General features: G+C 32.6%; 3 protein-coding genes across 3 annotated transcripts; 2 read left to right on the top strand and 1 right to left on the bottom strand.

Moving 5' to 3' along the window:
* Positions 1 to 1232: 1232 nt before the first annotated feature.
* LOC7491917 (cytochrome P450 89A2) lies at positions 1233 to 3187 on the bottom strand. The gene is made up of 2 exons (XM_002303437.4): positions 1657 to 3187; positions 1233 to 1363 (listed from the first exon to the last, which is right to left on the bottom strand). Exons 1-2 carry the CDS (start codon positions 3185 to 3187, stop codon positions 1233 to 1235), a joined length of 1662 nt encoding a protein of 553 aa, XP_002303473.4.
* Positions 3188 to 9604: 6417 nt separating this feature from the next.
* On the top strand, positions 9605 to 11290 carry LOC7491916 (trihelix transcription factor GT-3b). The gene is made up of 2 exons (XM_002304355.4): positions 9605 to 10043; positions 10277 to 11290. The coding sequence occupies exons 1-2, from the start codon at positions 9726 to 9728 to the stop codon at positions 10859 to 10861; spliced, it is 903 nt and encodes a 300-aa protein (XP_002304391.4). The 5' UTR covers positions 9605 to 9725; the 3' UTR covers positions 10862 to 11290.
* A 5424-nt stretch (positions 11291 to 16714) lies between these two features.
* Positions 16715 to 18930, top strand: LOC7491915 (phytochrome-interacting ankyrin-repeat protein 2). Its single transcript, XM_002304354.4, has 3 exons — positions 16715 to 17363; positions 18196 to 18367; positions 18502 to 18930. Exons 1-3 carry the CDS (start codon positions 17220 to 17222, stop codon positions 18714 to 18716), a joined length of 531 nt encoding a protein of 176 aa, XP_002304390.2. The 5' UTR covers positions 16715 to 17219; the 3' UTR covers positions 18717 to 18930.
* The last annotated feature ends 658 nt before the right edge of the window (positions 18931 to 19588 follow it).

Genomic DNA, 19588 nt, shown 5'->3' with positions numbered 1-19588 from the left:
AAGTAAATAAAAAAATAAAATTCAATTCCAAACATGTAAAGGGGTGAGATTGAAAGAAAAAAAAACCAACAGGCCGGGTAAGCCAACCAAACTCTACAACCCATGTCATGAGAATGACGAGAATGAGAAAACTTTATAGAAAACAAACTGGAATAGACTACAAAACTCAATACTAAAACAATCAAATATTGAATGATTAAACGTGAAAATATTTAAAAAAATTAAACAAAAAATAATTTTAAAAAAACTCGAGTTAGCTCAAGTTAATTCGCAAAACTCATGGTTTAAGTGATGAGACCAGGGTAGGGGTAAACAAATAGAAAGGAAATTAAAGAAAAATCACATAAAATAAACTCCAACCTTGAAAAATAAAACTACAAACGAAAATAAATTTTCAAATAATATAAAGTTAAAAGATGAATAAAAAAAAAATCAATTTAAAATTTTTTGTTAAAGTCAACTCAACAAATAACAAAAATATAAAAAGCCAAGATAACCCAAGTAACTTTTAAAATTAGTGAAAAAAATCTATAAAAAAACAAACAAACAAAAATAATGGAGTTTAATCTTCAATTGAATAAATGTTGAACAATATAATAAAAAAAACATGAGTTTAAAATAGACAAAGAAAAAAAAAAAACAAACCCAGATAAACCTTATAAACACTGGTTAATCTTCAAAACTCGTAATCTGTAAATTCTTAGATCTCGACTCAATCAAGAACCTCAGTTCTCAACCAACTTAATGTCGAATGATGAAATAAAAAAATATATCAATTTAAAAAAATTATCAAAGTAAAAAAATAGTAATAAAAATGATGAACATCAAATGTAATAGGAAAAAAACTTTAAATTAATTAAATTAAAAAAAATTAAAAATTACCTTAAATAAAAAGATTGCAATAAAAATAATAATTAAGTCATGATGAAAATACTGTATCGCTTCTTCTAATACCGGTTCAAATGTTTTATGATTTATGAGTGAAAAACAAAGTCATCATTACACAATTACAATTAATAGTGTGAAGTGCACAATAATTCGACAGGAGATTTAGTTTTTTGTTAGTATATACACCAGTCTTATACACCACGACCATGCTTCACGTAAGATTCTAATTTAATTTTAACATTATAAAAGAAGGTGTTGACTTATAATGTATCTCGGGATGCTCTGAAACCAGGCCTGGTTCTAAAGGTGACGAGTGCCTTTCATGGTAGAATAGCCAGGGCATTCTATGCCATGACCGTGGAACTTGCAAGGCTGGATATCTCCATCAAGTGAGGAATGACCGGAAGGGTTTGAGCATTCTGAGCATATGCCTTGTCATCTACCTCACCTTCATCCTTGCTATAGGATTTCTTTGCTGACCAAGCGCAGAAAGCAACCAACCATGATCCATTTGCCAGGAAAAAAACTGACACTGCTAAATTTAGGTGACTTTTACAGGGAATAGGACACAGATTGGCACAAAACTTGTAAAGCAGTTATTTCAATTTTCCCAGGTCCCTTGCAAAGCTCTGAAGACTTGGCATTTTCTAAATTGGAGGAATAAGTAGTGACTGTTGATTTTACGATTTCAATTTCAATTTAATGATTTAAATTTTAGCTGATAAATGAAGGCTTATCAGGCTAAAAGTGTTAAGAACCATCTTCAACATGTTCTTGGAGAAATATGCACGCGAAGTGGATTCTTCATGACCATGGTGAAATCCTGTTTCTCTGACAAATCAATGGCACAACCATTTTCAGCAGTCCATGTAAAGTCTCTAACCAAATTTGCCACAAAGTATTCTTGGTGAAGTAATGCCATGGCAATAGCAGGGCATGCTCTCCTACCAGCGCCAAAGGGCATCATCTTGATCTCTTTTATACCTTTCATGTCAAACACTACCTCTTGACCATTTCCATTTTTTAAGAATCTCTCTGGTCTAAATTCCATTGGATCCTCCCACACATCTGCATCCCATCCCATGTCTGCTACCGTGAAATTAATTATCGAATTTTTGGGTACATCGTAGCCTTCTAATTTCGTATCCTCCGTGACCCCATGGGGTAGTATAAAGTGTCCTGGGGGGTGTCGTCGAAGAGTTTCCAGAATTACAGCCTTCAAATAAGGCATTCTCTTCAAATCCTCCTCTGTTATCTCTTCTCCTGGTTTTACTGCAGCGTTGATTTCTTTATGCAACGTTTCTTGTATGTGTTGGTGCTTCACTATATTAGCCATAGCCCATTGTAATGTCGTTATTGAAGTGTCCGTCCCACCATGAAAAAACTCTGAACACAAACTCACCAATTCTTCATCCGAATACTTTCTGCCACTATCTGGTAACTGAAAATCTATCAAGGTATCAACATAGGACAGAATGCTCTCTCCCCCTCCTTCATCCATTAATTTCTGGTGTTTTTTCTCTCGTTGTGCATCGATAAGAGGCAGGAGGACATTTTCCAGTTCTCGGCGAGTCTCCAGAAGTTCCTTCCACAACTTGTGAAACAGAATTTTTCCCAGCTTAGGCATGAAATTAAGCAAATTAAACTTCACGAAATTTTTTATGATAGCACGTTGCACTGAAGTAATCTGTCTAATAACACTCTCTTCATATTTCTCACCAAAGCACAGGTAAATTAGCAAGCAAAACACAGCATGTTGAAAATGATCAACAACAACAATTGCTTCGTGGTTCGGTCTCGCTTCTTCCAAGAGTTTGCTCCTAAGTATGTTCATTGCCCATTTTCGGCCATCGGAATACAAATGTAAGCGTGAAGGATGAAACGCAGACATGAAATTTTGACGGAGTTGGAGCCATAGCGGTCCATAAGGTGCAGTAGTCACAGTAGTTTCGTTGCTTAACATGATACGGGTGGTCTCAAGAGCTGGTGGGCGACTAGCAAATATCGAGCCACTACGTACAAGTGCCTTATGGGCAGCTTCAGCAGTGGTTATGAAGATGGAAGGCTCGGATCCCAGGTGTAGAGTCACAATAGGGCCATACTGGGCACGTAGTTGGCGGAGAACAGGCTCCAAGGAAGAAAAATTATTGGAGGATCTCAGAAGCCATAAAAAGTTTCCTAGGACGGGTAAGGTAGGGGGCCCTGGTGGCAACTTTTTGTTTTTATGGGAGAGATCAAGAAATGACAGAAGAAAAACGAACAGGCAAAGAAATGCAATCAGTAACAACCAGAACTCCATTGGTGCAGTCAATTAAAGAAAGATATATGGATCTACCGAGAGAGCGAGGGAGAGATTTATAGCTACTAATTGGTAAAGGGGGAAGTAAGCATAACATGTTAGAGATGCAGAATTTTATAGATGCAAGAAATTAAAAATACCAGTTCATTAACTGCCATTAATGAAGCTTGGCAAAGAAATTTACCATTTAAACTGAACCCAGTTTCAACTCATTTAATGTGATTCTAGAAATGATAAGTAACACATAAAATAAAAAGCAACGCATGTCAAATGAATTAAATTACGAGAGAAATTTGGCATGGTTACAAATATAAACCTTTCATATCACCTTTTGCAGAAGAAAAATGGGGTTCTAGATTCCCAATGGTCTCTCTGCATTTCCTTCGGTTTTAATTTCTCCTACCTCGAGAAAGCATCTCGCCAGATTTTAGCTTTTTTGTAACATGTTATCATCAGAAAATAACATATAAAACAAAAGAAGTGAGTCACAGACAATGATCAGACAATTAAATCATAACAAAAGCTTACCATAGAAATTCTTATCTGAGTTTTTCCGTGTCTCGTACTTACAGTTATAAATTACTGCATGTTAGTATAATATGAATTTTAGGCGGTCGGCATGCATTATTATATATATATATTATTAATAAAAACTTAATTTATCTTTAATATACATTAAATTAATGAATTTAATATTTGATTTACGAATTTAAAATAAAAATAAAGTTCTTTAAACAGAAATGCTTTGTAAAGAAAATTATAAAGTTGTTATAATTATAAAATTCATTTTACATCAAAATATCGTTTCTAAAATGTTCATGATTGATACTCTCTTAAATATTATACGTTTATTAAAGCCATAAAAATTAATGCATGTTATGTTCTTTCTTTTATGAAATGAAGTAGTTATTCTTGTAAATTGAGATATAAAGAATACTTATAACTAATAATATTAGGAGTAATCATTTTCAGTTTGGTTCGGTTTTTATAAAAAAAAAGTAACCAAACTGAATTTTTTTTAAAAAAAACCGAAACCGGTTCAAACCGACCGGTTTCGGTTCGGTTTTTTTGGACAAAACTGGTTTTTTCGGCCTGGCTCTTTTTTCTATTTTGACTCGGTTTTTCGGGGTTAGCTCGGTTTTTTCCGGTTTTTTTTCAGTTTGGATTTGGTTTTTTCGGTTTCAAACTTATAAAACCGCAACCGAACCGATCGGTTTTTTTTTAATTTTAATCGGTTTTTTTTCACGGTTCAGTTTTTTCAGTTATTTTTTTTTTTGTTTTCTCGATTTAATCGGTTTTTTTGTTTTTTTGCTCACCCCTGACTAATATATAGGTGCTTCTCATAAGACATGTACACTGAACTGGCCCGCATGAGAATATCATGTGGAGATATCACACTTGTCTATGAAAAACTATGTCTTTTATTTTTAAGAGGTTGTTTGTTAGACAGAAAAACTATGTAAGTCACAAAATAAAGAGTTAGCACTCTAGGTATAACAATCTATCTCTCCTAAGTAGGGATTTCATAGATTTTTTACTGGTGATTCATGTAGATTATCGCTAGAAGCCGGATAATTGTATAACTTGTGGTTTGCGACAACCCATCATTTAAATAATTAATCAAAGCAAAAAAAAATCAAATATTCAGACAATAAATCTGTAAACAACTCTAAACATATCTAACAGAATCCTAAAGTCTCTCCATTTAAAAGCTTTAACACTCTATGAATCTAATTTTAACTCGTCAACTTTTTAATATATAAGATACAAAAAAAATCTTGTGATACATGGGATCAAGGGTTTTTTGGTTTACAAAAAATGTCAACCATGAGTTATTTAAAATTTAACTTATCATTTACCTATAATATATTTTAAATAAGTTAATGTTCTATAAGTTGTCAAATAATTTTCAAGAAAGTCTTAGTTCTAAAGTGAGTGAACTCACTTCTAATTTAATCTCAAATGTGTTAATTAACCATACTTATTTAAAATAATTTTTTAACATAAATATTGTAAATAAAAATATAGAGAGAAGATTATACATCTGGAAATGTAAGATACAATTCCCCCCAATTTCTTCTTCTCTCTTTTCAACCTTTTATTTGATTATATATATATATAAACTATGAGTTGAGATTTTGAAATTAATCCAAGAAAGCAAAATTCCGAAAAAATATTCCGAAACTTTTCCAGAGATGCAAAACCGCAGGCAGAGAAGAGTTTAAGGAACAAAAAAGGACAGTATTGTTCAACATTAATTATGACTCAAAAATTGGAGAACTTGTATGTCATAGTTTCTCATTTTTAGTTATTTTCATATTACCTCATTATTACATCATTTCATGAGCTAAGATCAAACCACTTGCAAGTAGCAATTACACTGACTCCGACAAGGAATATAAGTTATGGGGAATATAAATAAGGGCTGGGAAAGCAGGCTCTGAGGCAAGCAACTAGATCAGGGACTGACTCTGAGCTAGAATCCATAAAGAAGGGAATGACTTTTCACCAAAATGCATCAAATTCTTTCTCCTTTCGCAGGGAGAAGCTAGGGCTATAGGCTGTAGGGGAGATCCTTTTGATGACTTATGCTGTTATCTATATGATCCGATCGATTTTGTTTGTAAGGCACGCAGCAGCAATAGAAATCAGGGAAAGTATACAGAAATGATTGTTCTTTTCTGTTCTATTAGTAATAAAAATCAGGACCACTAATTTCTTATAAATATTCTTGCACGTCATCTTTCAAAGAAAAAAAATATAAATTCACTTCCAAAAGTACGAAACTGCTACAAAAAGAAATTCCAGATAATCAACAGTTAAATATTTTAAAGGTTTTGATTTTGTGTTTAGAACGCTACCAAGGCAAGGATTCGAGGCTTTAAAGATTACGACTTGAAGAGCTTAAAAGTGTATGTTTTTTATTGAGTTTTGAAAACCATTGCTTTGAATGTATTGAAATTCCGAGCCATGGTTTTTGGAAAAGACCTCTTTGGGATTCTGAGCCTGCATCGAAATCTGCTCTTTGACAACTCAACCACAATCCCTATCATGGACTTGCTGAATGAAGTGTGTTCTTTTCTAGAAATGTCTGCTTATCTCTCGTTCTGGTTTATATAAAATCTGTTAACGTTTATTCAATAATTTGTGTTTGAGGGTTCATGGTAGGTCCCTTTATGGAAGAAGACTGGCCTTTTACTCACCGCAATTCAATGAGGATAGTGGGTAGGAAATGGCCGGTGCGCACTAATAGTCGTATCTTTGACGGGGATGATAAGAAATCGAGTCAAGATTAGCCTCGGACATGTAGTTTGGGAGTTCATGGTCAGTGATCAACCTCAGAAGATTGTGTTTTGGTCAGATATGACAGAGTATAGTTGCCTCATCAACAGTTTTTTATGTGAATATTGTTTTTTGCATCGATCCTTTTCAAATTTCTTTGTTTAAATCAATTTCTAAGGTTTTTCTTTTTGCCGATTCTTCTACAGAGGCAATCGGAGATCTTCGTACGTTTGTTTTATAGATTTGATTTATGCTAAACACGTGTTGCATTTTGACTTCAGGTTCAGCTAGCGAATAGCAATCAAACTAGGTGATCACTATACATCCAAAAGAGAAGCCTCCTGCTGAATCCAGCTGATTTATTTTAGTCACTTGTGTATACTTTCAAATATCAGGAAACGCGTACTCCTTGTGTTTCAGAACTGTCAAAGCTGTATGTCATTGAACGTGGGTGGCCATTTTGTCAATGAACTGTCAAAGCCTCCTGCTGAATCGAGCTTGACTATTTTGTCATCTGAACTATAGAAATCGAGAATTCATCTTTGTTGTTGTTTCATCAGTGCAAACGATAGATTTATATGGCTTCAGTGTTGATTTTCTTGTAGCATCGATGTTGGATGTTTGTACATCTTTGATGTTTCAAATATCGGTGAAGAACAGTTCCTTTCAGATTCTAGGTAACTCAAAGTATGGTTATGTGATTGAAGCACTGAAAATTTTTGAAACTCTTCGAGCTGGTTTGGAACCCGAATGGAGCACAGAGAGGGGAGTGGCAGGGGAGTATGATTATGGTGGGCTTATTGCCACTATCTAGTAGGACCTTTAGCCAAGAAGTTGATGTAGTAGACAAAGGGTGTTCTATACCTAGATAGGTCAAGTTGAGGACAAGTGCTTGGTGCCATGTTGCATATAATAAAGATTGATCTTTCTTTGACTATAGTTGTTTTCAAGGCAAAATTAACAGGAAAAAAAAAAGGGATAATGTGTTTTTTTGTGGAGACATTATTTAACCGTGGATGCTCTCTGAACTTGCTTCCTTTTAAGGGTAAAAAAATAGTATTTTTCACATGATTTATTTGTTATGGCTAAATTGAATGAAGGTGAGTTGGTATCTTAGTTTTTCATTTGCATAGTGCTAAAAATAAATTTTAAAAATAAAAAAAATATTATTTTAATATATTTCTAAAAAAAATATTTTGAAATGTACTGCACTCTCAATCAGATATTTTATCTTATTTTTTTTATTATCAAGTGAGGTAAGGAGCAATTTAGTATTTTATTAAATAAAAATAAATAAAAGTTGATGGCAAGTGAGAGGAGCATGCACCTTCGAGCGGCTGGTGTGGGATCTTTCAAAAGCTAAACATCATCTTTCGCAGTGGTGTTGGGAGCAACGTGTTGAGATCTTTATGATCGACGGACGTGTGTATAAGTGATGTATTGGCGATGTAGTTATGACGTCTTTCGCAGTAGTGTAAATTGAAGTCAGTGTTAAGTCCTTTTTTTTTTTTCTCTTTTTTAATCTTCATCCATGAAAATATCCCATGTTCCTTTTTTTTCTCTTTTTTTTATAAGAAAGAATTTTGTACTAGCTACTTTGATTTTTTTACATAATGTTTAATTCACGAGTAAATAAAGAAGTAACTTTTAATATTGAAACTAATTCTTTTTAATCTTGGTTTGTTTTGGTGTTATAAAAATATTTTTGAAAAAAATTAAAATTTATTTTATTTTTATATTTTAATTTATTTTTTGAATATTTGTAATGATTTAAAATGTTGATATTAAAATTAAATTTTAAAAAACAAAAACTATTATTTTAATATATTTATACATCTGAAACCATGTTTCCATCCACAAATGCCATAAAAAATTAGTCAAATGCCATAAAAAAATGAGTTAAATAAATACATGGGTAAGAAACATGGGTTTTGTCCCTCAAATTCTATTCACATAGTTCGTAGTTTAGCAGTGTTTTTCGATTTTTTTAAATTATTATATTTTAGTATTATTAGATAAGTTTAAATTTTTAAAATAAAACAATAAATTATTGTATTTTATGTAAAAACTGGTCATTGTTTGGTTGGTTGTTATTTGTTTCGTTTTTATGATTTTATTGATTTTTTTCAATTATATAAATTGACATTTTGTGGACTGAGGATTTGATTTCATGAATTTTTCAATCCTACCTTTTGTGGGATTAATCATGGTCTCATGACTTAGGTCATGGGTTTTGAAGACTAGTCCGAGTTGACTTTAATCTTTTTTTTAAAAAAAAATTATTATTCAATATTGAGTTGGTTTAACATTAAGTTTCATGATTTTTTTCACTTTCTTTTTTAATGAGGTTACTCCGATCTCATATCCCCGGCTGTGTGCTTAACGAGTTGACTTGAATATTTTTTTCTATTTTTTTTTTAGATTTATAGTTTTGCTCTTAAACATTAAGTTGTATAATATCCGAGCTTTGTTGTTCTATTTAATTTGCTTTGTAAGAGATTATCTCGGTCTCATGACCATATCGCGTATTTGGAAGGTCGACTTCAATGAACTTAGATTGGTTGTTTTGGTTTTTTTTAATTTTATTCTTCTATATCTTGATTTGTTGGAGATTGAGCTTTGTATTTTCTATTTTGTTTTATACGGAGTTATCGCGTTATTATTTAATTTTTATTTTGTTATTAAATATTGAAAGGTTATATTTTTGTAATATTGAAAAACATTTATCTTTAAGTTAATTATTATATATCTTTTTTATTTTGATTTATTTATTATCATTGTCTATTTTATTTAATAATATTATTAAATTAATCATATTTATTCAACCAAGTCAAGTAAACAACTCAAATCTCAAAAAAAAAAAAAATTGCTTTTTAAAAAGTGCCAGTATCGCCTAACATTTTTTCTTTTTGCTTTTTGAAAAATTTGGTTCTGATATGCAAGCGCGAATATTTTTTTATTGTTTGTAGTTTTTGTATATTAAAATAATTTTAAAATATATAAAAAAATTACAAAAATATTTTGCAACTATAAAAACATGAAGGGTCCACGTGTAAAGTACGTACGACTTTCCTTTAAAGTTCAATAAATGATAACATGACTTGTCTCGTTTTGTCAAAGAAAATAAAGTACCAAAAACAACGAATTCACACGCTTTTCGCTTTCGGCTTTCACTAAAAATAAATAAAAAGCAGCATGGTAGATTCAGATTAATATACAAGCTTTCTTTATATAACCCTAATACGACACCATAAAGATGATGTTTCGCAGTGGAGGAGGAGAAGGAGATGCTGGGCTAGGGTGGATAAACATGATGCCAACAGCGGCGATGCTAAGTCCAACGGCGGAGATCTCTCCTAGGGGTCCGGCGCCACCGCAACATCCGCAGTGGGGACTGCAAGAAACGAAGGAGTTTATTGGTATTAGAGCGGGGTTGGAGAAGGATTTTGCAGTGACAAAGAGGAACGAGACGTTATGGGAAATAGTGAGTGCTAAAATGAGGGAGAAAGGGTACTACCGAAGGACACCTGAACAGTGCAAGTGCAAGTGGAAAAACCTCGTCAGTCTTTACAAGGTATTGTTTTCACTTGTCTTTGAATGTAGTGAGAAATGGGTTCTAAAAAAGCTGTGTCCTTAGAATATTATCGAGCACCCTCTACTGTATCTTCGAAATAGTTCCATTATTGTAGTCTCTTTTGGTCTTTTGAGCTTTTCACCCAGTATGTGATTGATATATTAAATTGGTATTCGTCCATCCTGTGCACCATGTTTTTTTCTTAATCAACACTGTTGATGGCAATTAATCAGGGAAAGGAGGCATCTGATCCTGAGACTGGCCGGCAATGCCCGTTCTTTGAGGAACTGCATGAGGTGTTCACTGAAAGAGCTAAGAACATGCAGCGACTACTTCTTGAATCCGAGGCAGGTTCCACCCAGTCAAGGAAGAAAGTGAAAAGAATCAATGGAGATCGATCCTCTGATGAATTATCAGAAGATGAGGATGAGGATGAAAGTGAGGAGGAGAAGCCAGCTAGAAACAATTCTAGGAAAAGGAAGGGTGAAAAAAATGTCGCGGAGAAGTCTCCAAGACCAAGCAGTAGTTCTTTTGGTGGTGTTCAAGAAATGCTCAAGGAGTTCTTCCAACAGCAACAGAAGATGGAGATGCAGTGGAGGGAGTTGATGGAAAAGCGTGCTCATGAGCGGCAGATGTTTGAGCAGGAATGGCGACGGTCAATGGATAAGCTCGAGAGGGAGAGATTAATGATCGAGCAGGCCTGGAGGGAGAGAGAAGAACAGAGGAGGATAAGAGAAGAGAGCAGGGCCGAGCGAAGAGATGCCCTGCTGACAGCCCTTTTGAACAAACTCATCAGTGAAAATACCATGAAAGACTGACTAACAGGTCGAGAACATTTCTCAAAGATTCATCTTTCAATTGCTTTTAATTTTATGGTTTGTTTAGGGTAGCCAAGATTACAAGTTCGGATTGTGGTTGAAGAATAGATCAATGGTGAAACTGCATGAGAGAATGGAGAGAATCAGAGAGAAGAAAAAAAATGTGGAAAAACTACACGAATAGACTGTTGAAGGAACTCGTTTTGCTGTGTTGGGTATCAGCTAATGTCTGGGGAAATTCTTTGATGTGTTCGAGCGGAGAAGCTATACATCATGTATTCATTCATATGTTTGCAGCTCTCTTGGAACGAAATGTTTTTAGGAACAGGTTATACCTCCATTCAATTTTCTTCTTTGGAGAAGATAGAACTGCAAATGATTGGAACATTATTTACAATGATTATATATTATTTTTTTGTTTGGCTGGAAGTTGTTTTGTTTCTTGCAACATTTTCTTGTTTTTTATTCCATAGACAGTGTTCACAGCCATGCAGCAAGTTTTGACTTTGCCTTTGTGCGTTCATATTTTTCGGTGCTTGCATGAAAGACAAAAAAAGATAAAAGAAATCAAGCAATCTAATTTTCACACCAAATACGAGAGACGGGCCCCATTTCATAGTCAGGATCCACTGAGGCCCTAATAACATTATGAATTAAAATAGTAATTTAGTGTTGATTTTTTTTTAATTTAGTTTCTGTATGATGTGTCTATGTAAATTTAGAGTAGATAATTTATTTTAATTTGTTTGTATATAATTATTGTAATATCAAAAAAAAATATCAGCTATGGTTTACTTTAAAAAATAGTTAAATAAAAAATAATTTCAAAAAAAATTTAGGTTATTAACCTTTATGGAGTCAATAACTCGGTTTTTAAATTTGGCAAGATAACCCTAGTTGTCCATGTTTGCGAGTTTAGTATGATACTTTTTTTTTTTAATCAAACTTGATTATGTGATCGTTCATTCTTTTTTTTATTATATAATTAATAAAATAGTTTTGGAAAAAAAAACATATTATTTAGTTTTAGAAAGTCTATGAATTAGTTGACATGTATGACAAGTTTAACTTTTTTTTATATAATTTTTTTTTCAATTTCATCCATTGATGGTAGTCTGATTGAGAATTGAGTTTCATAATTTGTTTTATTTTTTTCCTACGAGGTTATCTTAGTCTTAAAAAAAAATCTCAATATTAGTTTGTTGTTCGATTTTGCGATTATCTATTTTTGTTATCATGTAGTTAAATAACAATAGTTTAGAAAAAAAACAAGTTATTAATCCTAATGGAGTTCATTACCCAGTTTGTGGGTTTGATGTGTTGACCTATATTACCCAATTCGCGGATTTAGTGGGTTTACTCATCGAACTTTATATTTTTTTTATTTAACTCTTATTTAATATTGGATTGGTTGAGAAATAAAATTTATAGTTTTTTTTTTCTACTTTCTATAGGGTTATCACGATCTTAAATATTTTTTTATGGTTGATACTCGATTTTGAAAGCATTCATTGTCATCATAAAATTAAAAAATAATAATTTACAAAATAATAAAGTTATTAAATCCATTGAAGTCCATGACTCAGGTCGTAAGTTGATCGAGGTCGATTCAATCTTACATCGCTTTAATTTTAAAAAAATTATTGTCTTAAATTTTTTTTAAAAGTTATGTCTTATTTTTATCGGTTATTCAAATTATCTTTAAATTTATTAAATTAAATAATTTATTTTAGATTAATTTTCATGTGATTTAATTTAAAATTTAAATTAAATAAAACTTCGGATTGATAAGTTTTAATATCAATCTGATTAACTGAATTTTAAAATCTTCGTACTTTGACATTTTTTTTTAAATTTAGAAAAAAAAAATAGTTTTAGTCACAGCCGGGAGTGCGGACGAATATACAAGTAACCACTAAAAGACAACAGATTTCCACCCTTTCAACGGTAGAAATCCAAAATCAGCCACAAAATAAGGCCCCGTTTGTTTGCTGGAAAGTAGTTTCCTTTTGAAAAGTGAATTCCGGGGAAAGTGAATTCCGGGAAAGTGAATTCCGGGAAAGTATTTTCCGATATTTGGTAGTATAATGGAAAATAAGTTGGAAAACATTTTCCAGTGTTTGGTTATGTCATGAAAAATGAGCTGGAAAATAACTTATTAATGTTTTATTTTTCTCAAGTTTATTAAAATAATGAGGAACAAATCTTACAAATTAAAAAGTTGAATGAGAATGAAATTGAAAAAAAATATAATTTCATAAATTATCTCAAATAAAATAAATAATAATCAAAATAATAGAGATCAAATCTAAAAAATTAAAAAAAAATAAAAGGTGAAGAAATTAAAATAATAATAATTAACATTTCATAAATTATTTCAAATAAAATAAGTAACAATCAAAAGAATGAAGATCAAATTTGATAGATAAAAAATTTCAATAAAAAAATGATAAGGAAAAAACAAATAGCAATTATAAAAATAAGGACCAAAATTAATATAAAAATTAAATTTTAAGAGATGAAATTGAAAAATAAATATTCAAAACAAATTATATATAGCAATCAAAAGTTTGAAGATCAAATTTGATATAATCAGCAAATAATGACATTTCTAAATTTTTCACAACCTCCGGAAAGTGTTTTCCACCCAAATTTTCCAGGAAAACACTTTCCTGAAAACCAAGCCAAATTTTTCTTTGACTGGAAAGTGTTTTCCGTTGACCAACTTTTCTAATGGCAAACAAACACAGGAAAGTTTGGAAAGAGGTTTCCCGGAAACCACTTTCCGGAAAACAAACACAGCCAAAAGGGAAAACACTTTTCTGAAAACCAAACCAAATTTTTCTTTGACTGGAAAGCGTTTTCCGTTGACCGAAAAGTGTTTCCGTTGACTGGAAAGTGTTTTCCGTTGACCAACTTTTCTAATGGCAAACAAACACAGGAAAGTTTGGAAAGTGGTTTCCCGAAAAATGAATTCCGGGAAACAAACATGGCCTAAATTACCTATTAAACTCACGAACATGCTGTCGTTTCATATGGGGGGGGGGGGGGGTCCCCTGGGTCTTTTCTTTTTCTTCTCGCCTTGCAAAGCGTATAGCTTTTTGTCTTCTCTCTTGTTCACGAAAATGGAAAAATTGTTATTGTCAGGTTTTTTTATTATAAAGAAATGGATATATATGAGAGTTAATATCATTTTTCATTACCTCAGTTCTTTATATTTCCTTTATTTTTAAAATTAATCCTTCTTCTTATAATTAAGGGTGACCAGGTGACCTCAGTGGTTTGTCATCTATGTACAGAAATGGGTCAAATGATACATTCTTTGGGCTGATTTAAGCCCAATTGGATCCATATTGAACCCAACCAGCCCTACAAATGATTTCATGGTCTAGTCGTGAATACATTATCAAAACAATTAAAAGAAACAAGTTCGGATTAGCGGTTTATTATTAAGTAATACTCTAAAAGGCGTGGGGAAACTACTGTAGCTTCCCCACGCCTTTCACTTATTAATATATTATATTATTATAATTATTATATTATATTATATTACATTACAGAACTGTTTTTTTTTTCGTTTTTAATTTTTTTTTGTTTTTTTTAATTTTTTTTTTGTTTAATTTAGTTTGTTAATATGATAAAAAAAAATTAATGAAAATCTGATAACTAATTTTTGAAGATTTTCATGATACGGATCTCGGGTTTGACGGGTTAACCTGGTTTGACGAGTTAACCCGTATTTTTTTTCTTTTTAATTAATTTTTTTATTTAGTTTAGTTTGTTAATGTTAAATTTCTTTCTATTTAATTATCAGAATTTCATGACACGTATTAAAGAACTCTAAAACGCATGGGTTTTTCACTGTAGCAGCATGATTTTTTTTTTTTTCTATTTTGTACATATAATGTATCACCGTGCATAGTGAAACACTTGACTTTTTTTTTTCCTTCTTTTTTTTGTTTGGCCTATGGGTTTTTGTTTTTTTTTTTGCTTTTTTTTTGTGTTTTTTTTAATGATTTTTTTTTGTTTAATTTAGTTTGTTAATGTAAAATTTTTTTTTATTTAGTTATCATATTTTTATTACATGGATCTCGGGTTTGACGAGTTAACCTGAATTTTTTTTTCTATTTAGTTATCAAACTTTCATGACGCGAATCCCAGGTTTGACGGATTAACCTGGTTTGACGGGTTAACTCAGTTGATTCAGATTTTTTTTCTTTTTCCTCATTGGTAACATGCTTATGTCATTTGTTTGTTTTTTGTTTTTTTAATTAATTTTTTTCATTTAGTTTAGGTTGTTAATGTTCACTTTTTTTCTATTTCTTTTAATGAATTTTTTTTTGTTTAATTTAGTTTGTTAATGTGAACAAAAAAATTTATTTAGTTATCATACTTTCATGACACGGATCTCGGGTTTGACAGGTTAACCTGGTTTAACGAGTTAACCTAATTTTTTTTTCTCTTTTAATCAATTTTTTTCGTTTAGTTTAGTTTGTTAATTTTTTTTTCGTTTGACCCATCGATTTTTTTTTCTATTTAGTTATCAAACTTTCATGACGCGAATCCCAGATTTGACGGGTTAACTCAGTTGATTCAGATTTTTTTCTTTTTCCTCATTAGTAACAGGCTTATGTCTTTTGTTTGTTTTTTATTATTATTATTTTTAGTTAATTTTTTCGTTTAGTTTAGGTTGTTAATTTTAATTTTTTTTCTATTTAGTTATCAGACTTTCATGACACGGATCCCAGGTTTGACAGGTAACCTGGTTTGACAGGTTAGCTCGGTTAATTCTGGGTTAACCCGTCAATTTGTTTTTTCTATTTAGTTATCAAACTTTCACGACACGAATTCAAGGTTTGACGGGTTAACCCAGTTAATTCATATTGTTTTTATTTTTCTTCATTAATTTTTTTCTTTCTATTAGTTTTTTCCTTTTTAATTAATTTATTTAATTATCATACTTTTATGACATGACCTTGCAACCAGATCCACATCGAAGACTATTGGGTCTGATATTAGAGCGAGACCTACTGGGTCATGCAAGTTTAATATTATTATTATTATAAATATTACTTTTGGCTCAGACGTTATAGTCAAACCCAAGATTCTTGGATATAGTTTTGTAGAAAAACCTAACACTTTTAGATCTTAGTTTTTTTTTTGTTGTATTTTTTATATAAAAAAAAATTAACCCGCGGCATCGCGAGGGTTACGTGACTAGTATAAATAGTAAACCGGGTTAATTTATTTTTTTTTAAATTATTTTACATTAACTCTGTGTTGTAGCTAAATTGATTACACTTGACACTGATTAGGTGAGGTTGCAGGGTCGAGTATCAGGGGTAACAATATTTTCTATTATACAATAAACGACATGTCGTATACAGGTTTTTTTTCTTAAAAAAAATGGACAACCTGCCTTTAATAATAATAATAAAAAAAATAGCACAAAACTGCGACATACAGCCTATCTCAGGCTCATGCAATTGGTTTTTTTGGTATTATCATGACTTTTTTTCTTTGATTTTTTTTATGGATCTACTCGGTTAATAAGTTTATTTTAAGGTAATTCTCTCATGATTTAATTTAAAATCTAATTTAAAATGAAGTTATGTTAGAATTTTTAAATTTTAACCATTATATTAAATCTAATAATAATACTTTAATAATTATGACATGTAGATATTAGTTTCTTACATTCCCAGATACTTGAATCCAGTAACCCGAGTTCATATCTAGGTGGAACCTCGACAATACGCTGCGTTTTAGTGGGGGACGCGTGGATTAGAAGCTAAGCCTCAAAGCAGTTAATAATAAAAACAGGCGATTTGTGACTCGTAGTCACTTCCGGATCACCATCCTTACCCAAAAACAAACAGCAAAGCTATTAGCTACCCCCTCCCCCTCCCCCTCCCCCTCCCCTCTGGCTCGAAAATTAGGGTTTGGTCTGGGTGGTGAAAGAAATCGAATTTCCTACATGTTCCGTTCAATAAATTATCTCCAAATCACATTCGGGTTCATCTTCTAAAAAAACCCACCTCTGAAATACCAATCGAAATCCAATTTCTTACTATGATTATTATATTCTCCTCCCCCATCGCCTTTCTCACCTGTGAAAATCTTCGTGTTTTTTTCGGTCCCGGCCTCAATCCCTTCTCTCCTTATTGCGTTGCCCATCACTCCACTTCTCGCTAAATCATTTTTTTTTTTGGAAAACTGAACATGTAAATCTGTCGTCTGCCCTTTGTTCCTGTCGATCTTTTTAATTAATTATATCTTATAGAGAACTCGATTAAAAACAAATTAATTGCTGGATCTTCAAGGATTGTGTGCGTGCATATTATTGTTCCATTGAAGTATGCCACAGGAAGCTTCTGTTGCGGTTTCGTTGAGGCGTAATTTGTCAAGAAGACGGTCGTCTAGGTCAGTTGGGGATGTGGATAGAGATGATAGAGGCTGGAATTTGCTTCATATTGGTGCTAGAAAAGGTGATCTCAAACAGGTAATATTTTTTTTGGGTGGCGGGGTTATTTTAATTTCTCTCTTTACTGATTTTATTGAACGAGGAACCTTTCTTTCTCGTTATGCCCTGGAGTATGTTAAGTTGCTAGTTGATTTTATTCTTAATGGGTGCCTTTAAAGATTTACCGAATTCTTGCCTGTTTAAAGTAGAACGAAGTTTGTCAATTTCTGTGCTCGGTAGATGAGAATTTCTTTATAGGACTCAAAGCAGAGTTCTTTCTTCTGAAGTTGCAACTGGGTCTTTAGTTACTGACTTCTTTTAGTGGATCGGAGATCGAAAACAGGTGGCTCAACGAGGATGGTGTGTTTGGGTTCTTGAATTATTTAACCTATGTATTTTGAACAATCAGTGCAAAGCTCCGTTCTGATTCTAGGTAGCTATTTTGGCATTGAACAACTTTAGTCAGCAGGCACCCTTAACCTCTAGAGATCAGTCTGAAAGATGATTTCTTTTCTACGCCATGGCCGTCTTCTTTCCATTTGAAATTGTTCGACAAATAGAATACATACTCTCTCATCATATGCCCACATTAGATCTTACTCAACCAGCTACATGCATACGCTTTTCTGTAGCTGTTGGGGTGAAAATTATAAATTGTATATACTTGCTAGTAGAGAATGGGTTCCTTGAGAGCCAGTTTCCTTTTCCTTTTCTTTAAACTTGTTTGGTTTGCACCATCATGTTTATGTATATTTCACTCATGCAAGCTTCTGTGTTAAATATCAAGAGAAAGGTCCTTTTGTACTGACGGAAGCCGTGCAAAGAATTATACTGCTGCTATGATTTGTTGATTGAGGATGTTTTGTAACAGGTGAAACGTTTACTCGATGAAGGAATGGATGTTAACGTGCCTGCATGGGGCCCAAAATCAAAAGGCCTGACTCCTCTCCACCTTGCTGCTCAGGGGGGTCACCTTGAGATCATGGCTGAATTGCTCGAGCGTGGTGCTAATATTGATGCTAGAACCTTGGGTGCTTGTGGTTGTAAGCATTTTCCACTCATTGGAGAGAGTTTTCACGTTTCAAGCACCCAACTCCCTCTCCAGCCCTTTTTGTTCTTCTTCTCGACTTTTTGTTGCGACTACAGTTGCTGATACGTATTTCTTTGCATTTCACAGGGACACCACTTCACAGTGCTGCCAAGGAGAGGAAGAAAGAAGCAGTCAAATTTCTCATAGAGAACGGTGCATTCTTGCCAGATGATATTAATGATAGCAGATTCAACCCACCACTCCATTACTGCCCTGGTCTTGAATGGGCATATGAGGAGATGAAGCGTCATCAGAGAGAGAACTTGTCATCAGGCGAAGCATCTTATAGCTCTGAAAGCTAATGCCCTTTACCGTGGTCGCCCTGCAGCTTTCTGTATTGCACTAAAATGTTCTGTGATTTCCAAGGGTGTTGTATTCCTGTGTTAATCTGGGAGTCTGGAATGTTCTGTTATAATATGTAAAACTTCTCGCTTGCACTGGAACTAGATTGCTTCGTTTAGTTGTGCTGTCTGTTGACAATTTGCTTTAATTTTGTTGGATGGCAATCTTCTTCTTCTTCTTTTTGTTTTTTTTTCCGTAATGGTGAGAGATAAATTGTTCTTTAAGAAGTTAATTGCCTTGAAACGTTGAGTGTGTGCTTCAAGTGCCTGGTGAATGGTGATTCTATTCTCGGCGAGTGGAGAAAGACACGGCGGTTCGGGCCCTTTGTTGATGGGGGGATTGTTCAAAATAAGCATCTGCACTGGTTGGTTTAAAATATATATATTTGCACTCCATTAAAATAAATGTAGGATACCAGAAAACATAAGGATTTCTCGTGTTTAAAATGAAGTTGAGAACCCGCTCATAATGTAGCGCCGGTACATTAGTTGAAATAAATAAATAAAATTACCCGGGAAACCAAAGTACCCATTAACAATACACCTATTAAAAGAAACTGATAGGTATTGGAAAACACTGTAGTTCTAGACTAAAGTGTTCTATTTATTGGAACAGTAGTATAATGATGGTTTTGTTTATTTATAAGAAAAAATGAAACAGTATAATGATAATGATAATTTTGTTTATTTGTAAGAATAAATTTAACACTTGCACGATAAAACATTCTAGTTTCAAGGGATTTGAAGTTTTTTTATGGAGTTTAATGGTCATTATCAAATTAACACGGGATAAATAATTTTTTTTTTATATTGTTTACACATTGAAAGGATCA

This window comes from Populus trichocarpa, chromosome 3 (genome assembly GCF_000002775.5).
Source record: "Populus trichocarpa isolate Nisqually-1 chromosome 3, P.trichocarpa_v4.1, whole genome shotgun sequence".
Lineage (NCBI taxonomy): Eukaryota > Viridiplantae > Streptophyta > Magnoliopsida > Malpighiales > Salicaceae > Populus > Populus trichocarpa.
This window is presented reverse-complemented; position numbering and strand designations above follow the sequence as displayed.

Excerpts from the sequence above, each read along its gene's own strand:
- LOC7491917 (XM_002303437.4), bottom strand. The coding sequence starts at position 3,187 with ATGGAGTTCTGGTTGTTACTGATTGCATTTCTTTGCCTGTTCGTTTTT. Across the intron at positions 1,364-1,656 it reads GCATATTTCTCCAAGAACAT|CAAAGAAATCCTATAGCAAG; the intron begins GTTGAAGATGGT and ends GCGCTTGGTCAG.
- LOC7491916 (XM_002304355.4), top strand. The coding sequence starts at position 9,726 with ATGATGTTTCGCAGTGGAGGAGGAGAAGGAGATGCTGGGCTAGGGTGG. Across the intron at positions 10,044-10,276 it reads ACCTCGTCAGTCTTTACAAG|GGAAAGGAGGCATCTGATCC; the intron begins GTATTGTTTTCA and ends GCAATTAATCAG.
- LOC7491915 (XM_002304354.4), top strand. The coding sequence starts at position 17,220 with ATGCCACAGGAAGCTTCTGTTGCGGTTTCGTTGAGGCGTAATTTGTCA. Across the intron at positions 17,364-18,195 it reads GAAAAGGTGATCTCAAACAG|GTGAAACGTTTACTCGATGA; the intron begins GTAATATTTTTT and ends GTTTTGTAACAG. Across the intron at positions 18,368-18,501 it reads AACCTTGGGTGCTTGTGGTT|GGACACCACTTCACAGTGCT; the intron begins GTAAGCATTTTC and ends TGCATTTCACAG.